The sequence below is a fragment of the Trichophyton verrucosum genome (genome assembly GCF_000151505.1).
Source record: "Trichophyton verrucosum HKI 0517 chromosome Unknown contig00997_1.f1.exp, whole genome shotgun sequence".
NCBI lineage: Eukaryota > Fungi > Ascomycota > Eurotiomycetes > Onygenales > Arthrodermataceae > Trichophyton > Trichophyton verrucosum.
This window is the reverse complement of record NW_003315200.1, coordinates 52,118-67,203: the sequence shown is the minus strand read 5'-3', so window position 1 is coordinate 67,203 and position 15,086 is coordinate 52,118. Positions and strand designations below refer to the sequence as shown.

The 15,086-nt window shown below is 49.2% G+C and overlaps 4 protein-coding genes and 2 non-coding genes across 6 annotated transcripts; 2 read left to right on the top strand and 4 right to left on the bottom strand.

Moving 5' to 3' along the window:
• Positions 1 to 601: 601 nt before the first annotated feature.
• On the bottom strand, positions 602 to 3,736 carry TRV_07339 (uncharacterized protein; the record flags this gene model as incomplete). Its single annotated transcript, XM_003018603.1, has 1 exon — positions 602 to 3,736. The coding sequence occupies one exon, from the start codon at positions 3,734 to 3,736 to the stop codon at positions 602 to 604; it is 3,135 nt and encodes a 1,044-aa protein (XP_003018649.1).
• Positions 3,737 to 4,618: 882 nt separating this feature from the next.
• TRV_07338 lies at positions 4,619 to 4,692 on the top strand. The gene has a single exon. It is a non-coding gene; the product is annotated as a tRNA-Ile (tRNA).
• A 180-nt stretch (positions 4,693 to 4,872) lies between these two features.
• On the bottom strand, positions 4,873 to 4,946 carry TRV_07337. The gene has a single exon. It is a non-coding gene; the product is annotated as a tRNA-Ile (tRNA).
• Positions 4,947 to 6,106: 1,160 nt separating this feature from the next.
• Positions 6,107 to 8,351, top strand: TRV_07336 (C6 transcription factor, putative; the record flags this gene model as incomplete). The annotated part of the gene is made up of 2 exons (XM_003018602.1): positions 6,107 to 7,443; positions 7,544 to 8,351. The coding sequence occupies 2 exons, from the start codon at positions 6,107 to 6,109 to the stop codon at positions 8,349 to 8,351; spliced, it is 2,145 nt and encodes a 714-aa protein (XP_003018648.1).
• Positions 8,352 to 9,106: 755 nt separating this feature from the next.
• Positions 9,107 to 12,466, bottom strand: TRV_07335 (uncharacterized protein; the record flags this gene model as incomplete). Its single annotated transcript, XM_003018601.1, has 1 exon — positions 9,107 to 12,466. The coding sequence occupies one exon, from the start codon at positions 12,464 to 12,466 to the stop codon at positions 9,107 to 9,109; it is 3,360 nt and encodes a 1,119-aa protein (XP_003018647.1).
• A 1,317-nt stretch (positions 12,467 to 13,783) lies between these two features.
• TRV_07334 (uncharacterized protein) lies at positions 13,784 to 14,785 on the bottom strand (the record flags this gene model as incomplete). The annotated part of the gene is made up of 1 exon (XM_003018600.1): positions 13,784 to 14,785. The coding sequence occupies one exon, from the start codon at positions 14,783 to 14,785 to the stop codon at positions 13,784 to 13,786; it is 1,002 nt and encodes a 333-aa protein (XP_003018646.1).
• Positions 14,786 to 15,086: the final 301 nt, after the last annotated feature.

The following is a 15,086-nucleotide window of genomic DNA, read 5'->3' as shown; positions in this document are numbered from 1 at the left end:
TTCCCTTGAGTTTCAAGGATAGCCGGGTTAACTATGGAATACTACAATCATCGGACCGGTGCAGACGCGGATGCATTCATAGGGCAGGGTAGGTTGGGCGGTTTGGTGGGTGGTATGTTCTTCTTGACCCGGCACCTTTGCTGCTTGCTTGTTGCTTGTTGTTGCTGCTTCGTTTTCCGGATATCTCTTTATAAAAGACCCTAGCTATGGCTCTAGAGAGGATGTATTAGAATTTCACCACTTTCCGGATCTTATTAATTATTCCTCCCTCTTAAAAAGTGCATGCTGTATTCTCCTCTTAGCTTTGTTCTATATCCATGATGTGTAGTCTTCCCTTAACCTTTTTCCCAGGGCTTCGTAACCTGCAGGCAGCGTGTCTGATGCAATGAAACTTTTGTTCTTAGTTTTTATCATTCAAAACCCAGATACTATTCAAGTTTTGTGAATAGCACTAGTTGCAGATCTAGGAAAAAAAAAGCTAGAATGCCATCTAATGCAGCCTTGTATGTAGTACTGTATGTATTATTACACAACCAGTATGTTCAGAGCATTTGTAATAGGCCAAGAGAGCCAATTCATTTCAATATCGAGTCAGCCCAAATCAAATATCCAATGCACCCCTAAGAACCTCCTCGGCAGCAATACCTGCCGTCCACATCGCGGAGTCATAGTCGTCGGGCGCACTATCATGAACGGCACCACCTTGGCCTAATGTAGTAGTATATTCAAGGGCCTGGGACCCATTCCTTGCATTGCTTTTGGTCGTTTCTTCGTAAAGAAGGGCTCTTTCTAACCTGCTGATATACCCTGAGAGTCTGATATCTGCATTACTTGCGTCATTAGTAGAGTCATTGTCATCATCGTTATTATCTTCTCCTGTTTCATTATCGCCAGCGTCTGGGGTATCATTGTCCTGGCTGTTATTATTGTCATTATTTTCATTATCGGCTTTAACGTTGGCGCCGGCGAGTTTCTTGGCCCACCATCTTGCACTCTTGTTTGTGTTTTCTTGTGCAGACCCAACTTCATACTCCTGGAGAAGAGGGCCACTTCTTTCAAGTTTGGGGCTATCTTCAGTTGCCCAGCATCCATTCCTTGCACAGTAGCTTAGGAACTCTCGCCATGTTTCATCCTTGCCCGAATCCACAAGGACATTTGGATTTCCTATTACGATGACCCCCTCCTTGGCTCGGGTCAGGGCAACGTTGAACCGCTTCTTTTCACCTACTAAACCCAAACCAAGGGCTTGGTCTTGCTTTACAAACTGTTCACCAGGCCGGGTGCGAGTTGTGCAAATGATGAGAAAGCGGGTTTCAAGACCCTGGAATGCCTCCAGCGGACCGATGTTGACCGAGTGAAGGCTGTGGGAGCGAAACACGTGTCTGAGGTGCGCAACTTGAGATCTAAAGGGGGTTATGATGGCAATCTCCTTGGGGTGGATGGCCAAGGATGAGACTGATTCTGAGGCGTCGTTGCTGAGTTGGTCGGAATGATGAAGGAGTGACTTGACGTAATATAACGCCAAATAGGCTTCTCCAGGGTTGAATACCCCATTCCCTGCGGACCTGTGGAGGAGTTCTTCTACTTTGTCTAGAGAGGAGTTACAGCTGAAAAGAACTGGCCAGCGGTGAGGGTCCTTCCACTCAGGCCAAGTTGGAACGGGCCCGTTTGGATCAGCGGGGGTAGCACAGGGGATGAGGGTGTCACTGTAGAATAAGACGGAAGGGACGGGTAGAATGGCAGGGTGTGAGCGATAGTTACGAGTTAGGTTGGTAAATGCGGGACGTTGGATCGGGAGCATCTCTTGCACGAGTTTCTTGTACGGCCCTGCATTCCGACGTGATAGTAGATGATCTGCGTAGAAAGGACAGGAGAAGAGTCGCTCAAAGAGTGAGATGGAGAGGGAAGTGTCGTAATTGTGGATCCGAGGGCCTAGCTGGTAGTGATCTCCTGCCATGACAAACAGTGGTAGGCTCGATTTATTGTGGGCAGGCTCATGGATGATAGGCAATGGGCTGGCCACTACCGTTAGCGGAATACATATTGCCGGTTCCGTGTCATGGGCCGCTTCATCGATCAGTAGAGCGGTCCAGTGAAGCATGTCTTCGGCCTTAACAGGAACCTTGGACGAAACTGCAGCCACGGTTTCGCATGCAAGTTTCATTAGGTCGCGATTGGTTAGACGGGCCTTGACGAGCATGTCTGCATCTCTGCAGGTAGTGACGATAACCTTGTATCCCATCATAGCTTTGAATCCGGGAAGAGAGAACATGTCGTTATCTATGTATGTGTATGGTAGGAGTGCACTTGGCACCTCAGCAAAGGTCCTTGCCCATCCGTTCAGACGGAACATTTCTCCCGGTTTCAAGTGGGGGGCAAGACGAGTAGCTAGAGTATCAGCAGCGGGATTAGAAGGCGCACAGAGTAGGATGTGCGGTTCGATATCTGAGGAGCAGTTTAGTAGCTGCAGGGTACATTCCACGACTGTTTTTGTCTTGCCGGAACCGGGGACGCCAGAGATCAAGAAAGGAACGTTGCCATAGTTCCTGGATACTATGGAGTCCACAGCCTTCATTTGTTCGTAATTGAGGTCCGGATCTACCCACTCGAGGTCAAAGATGCCCTTGGGTAGAGCATGTTGCATGAAGCCATAATGTGGCTCCGGGAAGAGCATATGGCGGAACCAGTTGGACTCGTCCTGAAGGTTTCCTGAACATCCTCCGGGAATATAATTAGAAGACTGTGGCCAGTTCCAGCCGTTCTCAATGCTTGTAAGAGCCTCCCAAAGCGGTACATAACGGTTAGGCTGGACAGTGAAAAGTATATTGGCAAGCCAGGATGAGTATGCGGAGTTGATAGTCATGTCAAAATGGTCAATTCGCAACCTGACTACTTCCTTGGTTCTGGACACACCCACTACTACTGCGTGAAGCTGCTGGCCATTGAAACCTGGGGCGATAGAACCAGTAAGAGTAGGTTGATTGCTTGCAAGCCACTCTACCCCCCTTGTCATCTGGTTTGGAGAATGTAGAATCTGGCGGACAAGGATTGTGTCCCCAAGCTCGATGGCTGGAGTATCATCCTTGAGCCCTGGTACTCTGATCTCAAATATGCGGCGTTGCAAGTCAACAAGGGCAATAGGAACATTATAAAGACACAGTTGCGCTAGGTCTAGGGTCTGCTGGTAGGCCTCGAGCAAGAGGCACTCGTCGAAGTAGTAGAGGTAGGTGGACGGGACCAAATTCGTTACGTGGAGAGACACAGAAACTGGAACACTCTTGATAGGGGGCATGGCATGGGAAGGGGCAGGTTCAAGAAAAAGATTGCCAGCAAATTGCTGGCGGTATGCATTGAAGTCTATAGTCTTCAAGGGTACAGTATATTTACTCACAGCCGGAGAACGATTGATGGCCAGCAGGTATGCTGGGGTGTATGGCTGGGCAAATAGATGTGGTGTCCATGATGAAAGGGATCCCTGTGACCGAGGACCATGAAAGCGAGCAGGTCCAGTAGTAATCTTGGTGCTGGACGTTGGAGTTGGAGGAGCTAGAGACGGAACTGGAGCCGAAACTGGAGCTGGGTATTGCACGGCCCGAGAATTGTTGGCGGGATGTCCGCTAAACTGAGACCTGTATGGGGAGAAGTTGGGTGTCCTGAGCTGCTCGGCAACATTCACCGGCCGCCCAGAAGGGTCTATGATGGGGATTGCAGCTCTCCTTGGCCGTGAGTGATCCATGGATAACATTAGGATATCCAGGCTGGTGCGTAAACGGCCAAATCGGTTCAATCAACAGCCCATCTCATCGGTTGAAGGGGTTTTTTTGATGTTAATTTTGATTTTAATTTTGATTATTCTTTTTCCCTCTTCACAGAGTTCCTTGTGCCCTCGTGCCCTTGTTTGGCCTGATATCTATGCAGGGAATAGAACAAAGAAAACAACGGAGACGAAAGCGAGGTTTATTCCTTGGAAAAAAGGGTTTCAACCCTAGTTAGAGTCCACTGAAGAAGGCTCAAGAGGAGGCCTGAATGCTGGAGAGATGCAGCGAGGACTGGCCACCAAGGCGTGAGCAGGACAAGAAACAAGGCTGTCTTGTGAGTAGTTAGTTGCCAACCGAACCAGAGACACACAACTCCGAGAAACGGTTTCACCACGCGGCCAGACCAGAGAGCCCCCCAACCTCACCCGGCACACAGCCTTGATATCATGGACGCCGCTTGAACGTGAGAAGCAAAAGAAGTGAGAGAAATAAAACAGGAGACGAAGGAGGAGAAGAAGCCGAAGTGAGGATGTTGTCTTCTGATGTCCTTCTTTGATGGGCGCCGAAAAGGGTAATCGACGGCCCTTTGTTTCTCCGGCGGCTCAAGTGGCTTATGTAAGTGTGACTGCCCTTGCATAAGAAATCTCACACGGAACCGGCGGCGCATGAGGCACGCTGCGCCCAGCCAGTAAAAGAGGGAGCCAGAGAAGAAGGGAGGAACTGTGGCTTTTTCGGTGACATTTTCCCGCTGTCAGGCTGTCCAACGTGTCGGTTCCTGAACAAAAATGGCGACTTCTGAGTGGTGGACATGGGAGTCACTTCCAAAGGCGACAAACTGGCGCGGCTTTACCATCAGATAAGGTCGCATGGCTCAGTTGGTTAGCGCGTCGTACTAATAATGCGAAGGTCGAGAGTTCGACCCTCTCTGTGACCATCTGTTTTTAATTTTTGTTTTTTTAATTTTTTTGTCAGAGCAGTCGATAACCATAGGCAGCGAGGAGGATATCGCCATTTTTTATTTATTTATTTTATATAATATTTTCACTAAAAAGACAGTGCAGTGATGGACATAAGCTGTTGTATAGTAAAAAAAAAACAAAGGACAAAAAAGAACTGGTCACAGAGAGGGTCGAACTCTCGACCTTCGCATTATTAGTACGACGCGCTAACCAACTGAGCCATGCGACCTGTTTCCATGGAGACCTTGGCCCCTTGGTTGGTCTTAGTCACCGCGCTTGCTCATCCTTTCCCTATTGCCCCTTTTGTTTACTTACTGTCAGAAAAGGGGAGCTTTTTATACTGACCTCGCGACAGCTTCAAGTCAACCACCGAGACCGAGTCAAGTCAAAAAAGATGGCCAGCTATCAAGATCTGCATGCCAGTCCTGCTTGTCGCTGCTCCCCGCCAATCACCAGACGGCCCTTGGCTGAGCGGTCAACCGTCGATGTCAGGGATGGCCAGACAGCGTGCTCTTGGCTGGTTGCCTCGCTGGAAAGTTGGCGGGCTTCCCGCTTGTTGGAGGTCAACAGCACAGGTGTCGATGGAGAGGAAAAAGGGTGAAAAAAAAAGAGGTAGTCATTCCAGCAAACCCGTTATTATTATATACTGCCAGGTGCTGACTGTTTTTTAATCAAGAGAATATAAACCTCAGCCGTCTTACCCATCGTTTGGCTGCAAGTCGTCAACTCGCGCAGGGGAGGAAAAGCGACGTTGTTTGTCATCGTTGCGGGCGCCACTTTTCGCTGGCTTACATAAGCAAGGAGAAGGGAAGAGGCACAAACCTGCGCCAACATCAAGCGACGACTCCATCATCATCGTCCGCCTGCAAAGGGACGCAGAAGAACATACGGAAGAGTCGAGAAGTCACGCCGGACGGACGGACGGACGGCCAGCCTCAAGCCAGTGAGACAGACGACGGCAGAACGGGGCTCCTCAAGGACCGATAGGCTGCATCATCTCGCCATGCACGGCTGCTCCCGCGACTCTACTCGTGTGGCAACCGGCTAAGGTACTCCCACGGAAGCGTTCCAGAGTACGGAGTAGTCAAACAGCGCACGCAGACAGACAGAGAACGCAGAGACAGCCAGAGATATATAAGGATATAAGTAACGACAACGACGCAAGGAGTGGCAGGGAGACAAGGGTCGGTCTCCGTCACAGGCCAAGGCTAGCCCTCTCTGCTGTCTTGTCCTGGTTTCTGGGGGACAAGCGCTTCTCTTCCGCCCCCCGTTTGAACCGTTTTACGGAGCACTATATCTCTAAACAACCTCGCATCATTTTGACCGTTCGTCCTTTTGTACTTTTCGATCCATATACAGCACTACCTTACGACAACTTCCTTCCCCACCATGGTGACTCCGGTGGAGTCTCAGCACCCAGAGTCAATGGCCTCCTTTGCGCCGACAAGACACTTTATCCGTGTCTCGCTCGCCTGTGTCCAATGCCGATCGCGGCATCTAAAGTGCGATGCAAAGGCCCCTCGGTGCTCTCGCTGCCAAACCGATGGGAAGCAGTGCACATATCTCAAGTCCCGCCGTGGTGGGCGTCGCAGACCGACCTCTTCTCCCTCCCCTGTGCCCGCAGACCTTCCCATGCAGCACGCTGCTGCCTTGCCGCCGCCCCCAGACTGTGCCTCCCTTCCCGTACCAGACGAAAACATCTTCAACGATGCCTACTGTGGAGTACCCAGATCCATTCCAATGGTGACGCCCACCCGGGGAAGTACTAGCAGTGGCAGCAGCCCAACTACCAACTCGGAGGCGCAAATAGAGGACCTGCTCAACATGTACTACAAGTACTTTCACATCTCACACCCCTGTGTCCTCCCGCGGTGGTCCTTTCAGATACGGCTGTCCCAGGACCCGGCTACTCTGCGCCCATTGCTACTGACAATGCAGTATATTGGCGCCCTCTTCACTCCTTCAGTCACTTCCTCTGCCTTCGAGCCAGAAGTCCTGCAAGCTTTTGCAGACTTTAGAGCTTCCGGCGCAAAGCCGACTGGTTATCATGTCCAGGCTTGGCTGTTGTACTCTGTGGCTGTATATTGGTGTAATGAGATCGAGAGAGGCCTCAAGCTACTCGATGAAACAATTCGAATGGCCCTCGACCTAGGGATGCATCTGGATTCCTTCGCGCAACGGTATGGTGAAAATAACCCGCTACTAGAAGAGAGCTGGAGGCGGACCTGGTGGCAGCTATACGTCATTGATGGACATGTTGCCGGAAGTACCCACACTTTCCCATTTAGAACAAGCCACATACAACCAACAACTGCTCTTCCCTGTGAAGAAGAGCTTTACGAAAAAGGGGTATGTTTTATTCTCATACACTTGCGTCGATGGTGGACTTATTATATAGAGTACATGTTAACCTTTTCTTTTTCAACTGGGCTGCAGGACATTCCAAAGCCGAGAACCTTGTATGAGTACGATATGCGTGAGTTTGCAGATGATGAAGACCAAGATTTTTCATCGTTCGCGCATCTCGTTGGTCTTACTCGTGGGCTGGACCTAGCCTTATCTGGGCGTCGGCCAAACAACCCAGACCCACCCAGTGTCGTATGCTCCCGCGTAGACACATGCATGCGGGCGTGGTGTTCGCTTATACCTCCGAAAAAACGATGTCTTGCCCGGGAAGATGGTACAATTGACGAACAGCTATTTAAAGCAAACATGCTCGTCCATACGTAGGTTTTTTTTCTTTTTCTTATTCCTATTCTTTGTTTTGGCACATCCAGCTGTGTCCAATGACATCAATGTAGACCGTAATATACTGATGATTAATAGATATATCGTTGATCTGCACCGTGAGCTATCAAGTTTGTCCTACAGCCCTATCGAGTCTGTGTCAAGATGTGCCCCACCAGCACCCGCAGATGCCAACAATCCAAACAAAACGCCCAAGGATGTTCAAATACACACATCAAAGGTTCTGCTTGCTGTGGATAAGTTTAACGATCTCCTCACCCTCCCAACAACCATAATATCACATACTCCCTTCGTCATCTGCATGATTGCAAACACAACCATTGCCCATCTCTCGGCTTGCAAGCACCTCTACCGTGACAAGACTCTGCAAATAGAACGAGAGCGTATCCGCTTGAACATGGGCGCTCTCAAGACTCTTAGCATGTACTGGCCGTTAGGGAAGCGGACGTACCGCGAGATGGCTACTATTGCCCGTGACATCCTGTCGCTCACCGACAGAGACATCAGCCCTATAAGTAATTCAGACAGAGCAGCCGTCAGATCTCTAGATACCACACCACCCGCAGTGCAACCCAGCCCTCCACCACCACCTCCAGCTGCTGCTACTGCTCCTACCTCTGCTCCTACCATCGCCCCCACACAAGCACCAATCACAGCTCCTCCAAACCCCGTCATTCATAACCATCATGACCAACAACCAGCAATGATACCAAATACTACCTCACATGGAGTAATAATGCCTCATGCCCCTCCAGCTTCCTATCCCGATGTCTTGTCTTTCGACTTCAACGGTATCTTTGATGTCGGTGATTTGTTTGACAAATCCATGACATATGATTATTCCGTGTTGTCACTTCCATCGTCCGTAACACAGGATGTATCTTGACCAATGTCCCAGGACCACGATTAATGCCCGAAGTACTGTTGGTTTGTTTAGCTCGATTCATTTTATTCTTTTCTCTTTTTCCCTTTGGTTCTTTTGAATATGCCGCGTTTATATATATGCACCTAGCTATGCTCTCCGTTTGGATATCCCGAGTGATGGTTTTGACGAACTCATCTCTGTTTTCATTTGCCCTTTCCTGTATATTTAACAAATCATTTTGAACACGTTAATATATCCATTCCAGCATGCATGAATATATCATTCCCTCGCTGATCATTGCTATGCAAAAGAACCCTTCAGCCGGAAAGGCAGAAACAAGATCGCAAAAATCCACGGACGAGAAATTCGATCCTTCAGAGCGAAAGCAACTTGGGAGTCGTTGAACTAAATAAGGTTGTTCCGGCTGACTAATACCCGGATCGCCGAGGTCGCTTAACTTGGCGCCGCGCTTAAGGCTATCAAAACTCAACATCAACCAGGGGAAAATGTTCCGTTGGGATAGTGTTTACATGTGTCGATACCACTCTAGGGACTCCTACCGGGCCTGCCTGGACCGTGGTTACCTATCAATTGTCCTGGACACTCCGATTCACCGATAATACTCCTTGACGGCTATTTCGGCACAGGGCCTTTTTCTCAGATTCGTGTCGAATATGACATATAAACGCCACTGAAACAATAGCATCAATTCATTGATCGTTACTAGCTAATACACGAAATATGAAACAATACACCGCTAGATCCCTTATCATCAGCTATTCCTCATCGGTAAACACTAGCTCCTCGTCTTCGGGATCAAAAATCCCACCATGCACATTGTTGAGATGCTCGTAAATGTCCGTGTTTCGAGCATGTTTCCCACAAAAATAGCACCATTCAGCCTTACAATGGCGGACCGGACATGTTATATGTGCACACCCAGCGATCTTTTCCGTCATCACACCGCATTTAGGGCATGGTTTGACCTTGCTCATTCTTTTTGCCATGATTTCCTCACGTAGGGTAGCAGCCACCTCGGCCGCGTTCTCTGCAGCTATCCGCTCCAGCTCCAGCTCTTCCTCCCGTTGAACGCATTCCGGACAGTTCCAGTTGGATACTTCGGGAGGTGCACCGCGGGCACATTCTCGCTCCATGAACTGCTTGGCTGAGGAACAAGCAATGCACCATGCGTATATCCATGTTCCTTTCTCTTCAACTGCCTTGGAAAGGTTTGCTATCGCTTGTACACCCATGGCATAGTTAGCTAGGGTCTTTGCAGAAGGTAGTCTTCTGCAGAACGAACAGGAGAGAGCGCCGACGTTCAAGATTCGACCTGCTGAATTGAGCCCGTACCAGCCTGATAGACAGTCGCGGCATACGCGTTGGAGACACCCGCGACGACCACATGCCGGGTTTAGCAGGTCAGGGCGGAAAACTGAGAAACACAACGAGCAATGCTCTTTAATTGTCTTCAGACGTGAAATAAGGTCCTGCAAAGTGGAAATAAGCTCGGGAGTGTTTTGTATCTTCTTCCCCTTCAAAGTTAACACGCCCTTGGTTATAGGGAACAACGTCATTCGTGATACGAAATTTTCTGTTCCATACGTGGAAATGGTGTTGAATAGTGAGCGACCTGTGAAGGGGCAGGTTTCCGGGTTCTGGTTATCGCAAATCAACCACGAGTACGAGTTCTCAGCTGAGATCTTCTTTGCAGTTGTTTCGATTTCAACTACCGTTTCCCGTCCAGCGTTGCAGTGTGTGCAAGTGAACTCCGAAGTACGAAGTGACGATGGACGGTATTCCACAGGCCAAATGAAGCGGTTCATACACTTTATACACTCAATCCAAGGGGCATCTGGATGCAGCTGTCGTGGCTTAGGTGGGTTTGCACTTTGGGCTCGACAGTAATGACACTTTGCTCGAACATTCAGCGAGGCAACATCGTATACCACGTACTGTGCTCTGCATGTCTGTACACAGCATTCCACCCACGTTGCTGGTGATTCAGGGCCGTCGTCCATGGAAACATTGATATGCAAAGCTCTCTTATATGCCGTATCCTGACTGGCATACATGCATAGACCGCATTTGCTGTTGCGGTCCATAATACTGACTGAACGTGGGTATAGACATTCTCGACAAGTGACGGTAGGTCCCAGTGGTGCTGTGGTCTTCCCAGGAGTCCAACCCACCTTTGCAGCCAATGCACTATCGAGGTTCACTTCCAGCATTCTATACGCAATAAGCTGCTCGAAAAGCTTTCTATCATTTGGCTTCAACAGTGTGGTTGGTTTCTTCTTGGACCGGCCAGGGCTTTCGGGTTCTTCCTCAAGGCCAGCTCGTCGTTTGGTATACGCATTATCTGCGCTGATTAGCAGATTCAAACATGGAACCGACCAAGTCTCAGGTACATCGAGGTCATTCCACTTATTTCGGAAGCTGAGTGCTTCCCGTTCAGCTACGTCAGTGAGGGGAGTAATGCCCAATCGCAGACTCAGTGCTGCTAGGAGGGCTGCAGGACGCGCTGACAGCATCGTCCCGGGGACAATGAGATGCAGGAGTATTCTCCAGAATTGACGTTTATATTCTCCTCGAGCTAATACCATAGGAATCTTTGGGACGTCTTCATTGCTTGAAGCTGCAATGTGTTCGGGTAAATCTGCCTCTCTTTCAACGTACGTCAACTGAGTGAGGATCCGTCCAAGTCGTCGGAGAACCGAAGGGTCGCATGATCGGCCAATTTCTAGCAAATTCACTCTAGTAAGGGCAGTGATGGGCTTTCCAAACTCATCTTCTGCCTCTGCACCGGTCGGAGTGAAGTCAAGAGTTGGGTCGAGGTATACACAGGGGAACTTTTCCTCCTTTGGAACACTGTCGAGGAGTTCGAGGACCTCTGCCCTATAGTCATACGAGGCTTCCAACCATATCTTTAACTGTTCTCTGTCTTCTGCACTCGCAAGCCTTCCGACCTCTGCGCTAAAGACATCCAGAAGCTCCTGTCGTGAGTCACAGGTTCGATCACTGCAAATTGTCCTCCATAGGCTTCCGAAAACCGGGTTTACAGCTATCGCCCTGACATCGAACTGTATGATTTTGTTTATGTGTTTGAGTGCTAAAGACCGATATGCTGGATCCGTAGTCCAGGCCGTGGCAAAGTTGGTGACTGGCACATCCTTCTTTGGGAGATATTTCCGGGCAATGTCAGGGGTCATTGGTACTCTTGCAACATTCTCTTCGATACTATTGTTCTTGCAAGAGCCATAGCTGTTCGAGGCGATGGGGAAATACATTTCCGCCCTGGGATCGAGTTCATGATTGAGTTTCTTGATATAATCAACGCATTTGTAACGGCCCAGAGTTGCTAGTGCATCTTTTTTGGCAGCCTCATCGCTGTTGTTTTTCTCTGTGGCGTCCTTGGTGATCGCCTTGTTGGCCGGCTCAACGCCCATCCATGACAGCAGCAGATCGATGGTCACTTTGGAGATGGTTCCCGGCATCGAATTCTCGAGAATCATACAGGCGCCGCGGGTCATGGTCGATAAATAATTGTAGTGTCCGCAATCTTTCCAGCTCATTGAAGGTGATAGCAAGCAAAACACCTGCACAGGTTTCTCTCCTTTGCGCATAAACTTGCATGCTTCAACCCAGTCCACGAAATTTGGGCCGTACCCGCCGTACGATGAAGGCTCCGACAGTGCCTTTTTCTCAAGTACTCCGTTGGGGACATAAGAGTGGCCGCCACGCCTCACAGGCGCTTCCCCAGCTCCAAAATGGGGATAGGCATCGGTATAGAACAAGAGAGTGGTCTTTGCATCCGCACGCATCAGCTCATATGCCCTCGCAAGCGCAGTCTTTGCAGCTTCAGGAGCATCTCCACCGCCGGCTGCTTCCAGTGACTTTGCTAGAGCGAGAATATTGGTATCATTCGCGCCAGCCCCTTTAGACTCTTCCTGCCAGCCTGACCATTCCAGCAGCTGGGCATCGCAGTAGTCTCGGTATGCAAGCAGTCCAATGCGAGAAAAGCATCCCGTGAGAGCAGAGATGGAGATGATCTGAGGAATAGAAGTGTTGAGTGCAGTCAGATATTGGCCCATAGATGCTGTAGCATCCACCACTATCAACAGGTCATGCTCCATGTTGGGGAATATTTGATCGCCCACGGGGATGCACACTGTATATTCTAGTAGCGATCTGCCACGAAACGAGACAAGACCTTAACTAGTTAACTATTTTATTGTTCAGAAAGAAAGAAAGCGGGAATACAGAGGCTGGGCGTATTTATCTTGCCTCGAGACTCCTTGACTCATTGAGGCTCTGTAGCTTATTGCATTGTAGTGTCACAGGAGGAGGCCCTGCCATAGATACGAGATCAACGACCTGATAACTTAACTGGTTAGTCAATGTCCCCCGCTAGATGCATCAAAGGGGCTGAGCCACCCCCGAGGGACGACAGACAGGTCGACTCGTCTAATCTCATCCTAATCAGAGCTGACAGCGCAGTCGAGTCACACTGGTGGCGTTGTCGGTTACTAGGAAGTTAACTAGTCACTTGGCCCCTGGACCGGCGTTCTCTTCTAGGGCCCGGAGTCTGTATATAGAAAGCGACATGTATCTGAGCAACGATTAACCAACTAGTTAGGGGTTTCGGGTAGAAGGGGAGGATGCAGGTGACTCAAGTAACTCAGAAGCAAGTCATAAGATAACCATTAGGTATACAACACTGAGTCACTACAAGCCCCTGACTCTATGCTGTGCCGACTGTATTTTTACGCATCTGCATGGCACTATATGTTTTCATCAGTAGAATCGTAAAAGAAGCCTGAGCCTGAGCGTGAAAAATTTACCCACGGACAACTTGGTCCAAAATTAGGGAGTAGCTTGCGGGGTGCTCTACTGCCGGTGGTGGAACAAGCTCGTGTTTGATGCACACACTGTCCTTATCCCAGTATCCATCTATGCTCTACTCCTGATAGTATTGAGGCGCAGAGGGGCATTTATTGTTGAGAGTGCAGCCGGACCTTTATAGATGGAGATGCATATGAAATGCCGGCGACTTACCACTGTGCACAATTTCTATTACTGATATAATATGAAGGCGGCTCAATTGACCTCACGGGAGGCGTCTGCCATTCGCTGTAAATCCAACGGCCGCAACTTTAGGGAAATGTTTTATAATTTCACGCAGGCCTTACACCCATCATCCCGGGTGCAATGTGGGTTCTGTTTCCTGTGCTGAAGCTTCATGTTCGAATGATCTTACCGAAATAACCCTCTTTATAGGCAGAGGGGACTGTATTTAACATGTTTATGGCTAGGAAACGGTTGATGTCATGTCGGCTATCTTGCTTCGACTACGCTTGGCTTCTTAATGGCGATGTCCCTTTAGGTTGATTTAGGCAAAGTCTTAATCCGGGATTGTTGAGCAATGTTATCACTATGTATTATGGACAAAATTAATCGTTTCCACCGGAATAGCCAGCTTCTCCGAAGTCATAATGGCCGGTCTCGGATGCGTGGGCGGTGGCACCCTTTTCACCAACAAAGAGTCCTCCACAAACGTTGCATTTAACTTGGAAGTTGGTGGTGTCGGTATAATAGTGTTTCTCATTTAATATCTGACATAGCTCTATGGCTTTTTCCAAAATGATCGGGTCCGAGGAGTCAAATATCCTAGTGTCAAACTCCGGCGGAGCATATGCATGGGTGTAGGGTTCATCGGACGGAGATAAGGCAACGGTGTCGTAATGAATACCCGAGTATACCACGATGCAGCGGGTAGGGCAACCCTCGTTGAATCGGTCTATGCGCAGAGTCTGAACATCTATTGAGCATATTTCAATATCAAAGTGCTTGCTGAGGACGCCAAGCTCAATTCCACCCCCCCAGGCATCCTCAGTCTGAATCCAACGGCAGTAGTCATCAGGGGCCTTTTCCAAAACTGCAGCAGTGTAGAAGTCTGGCTGTTCTTGAATGCTTTGAGCGACGATAGACCGCAGTTCGGTCATGGTATCAATTGCGCCTAGGACTGCACTGCCAACGGCACGGAACAAACATGAGTTGTCATCAGGCATGACCCGAAGGACAATCGTTCCCCCATGCTCAGGAGAGGGAATCTCTGGTGCATTGTCTTCTATACTGCTCTTCTTCTTGGTGAGAGAAAGCGGTGCTGCTGGTTCTATCCTTTCCTGTTCAGATGATGGCTCTGGCTGCGGTGCAGGCTCCTCCCGCTTACTCACAATGAGCTGCTCTCCATTCAGATTGACGCCTATATCTTTGATCTTAGACTTGGCATCAAACTGGCTAAGAAGGAGAGACTGCGGTGGATATCCGTACTTTATATCGTATGATGATAGTGAAGTCGCTCGACTGATATTGTCCAGCAGCTCCTCCACCGTTGCCGTGTCCTCCAGAGTGACAGTAGACTGGCCATTAGGACCACGAATCCGAAGTCTCATACTGGCACCCTCGGCACTCGCAAAACTGTGAATAAGAATAAATGTCTAAGAATATCAGTTTTGTCTAAGAATATCAGGAATATCAGTTTCTTGCTCGTCCTCCTCGTCGTCCAAGTTTGTTTGTCCAAAGTTGGGGGATATTAAGGTTTGACCTCGCGCCAAGCCCGCTTAACTAATCGCGGCTAAATATAAACCCGAAATGATCACATGACCTAGACGCGGCCCAAAAAAAAAAAAGAAGTTCGCGATTATCGGAACTTGGACCTAATTCGAGCTTTGCTGAGGTCACTTTCACTCCACT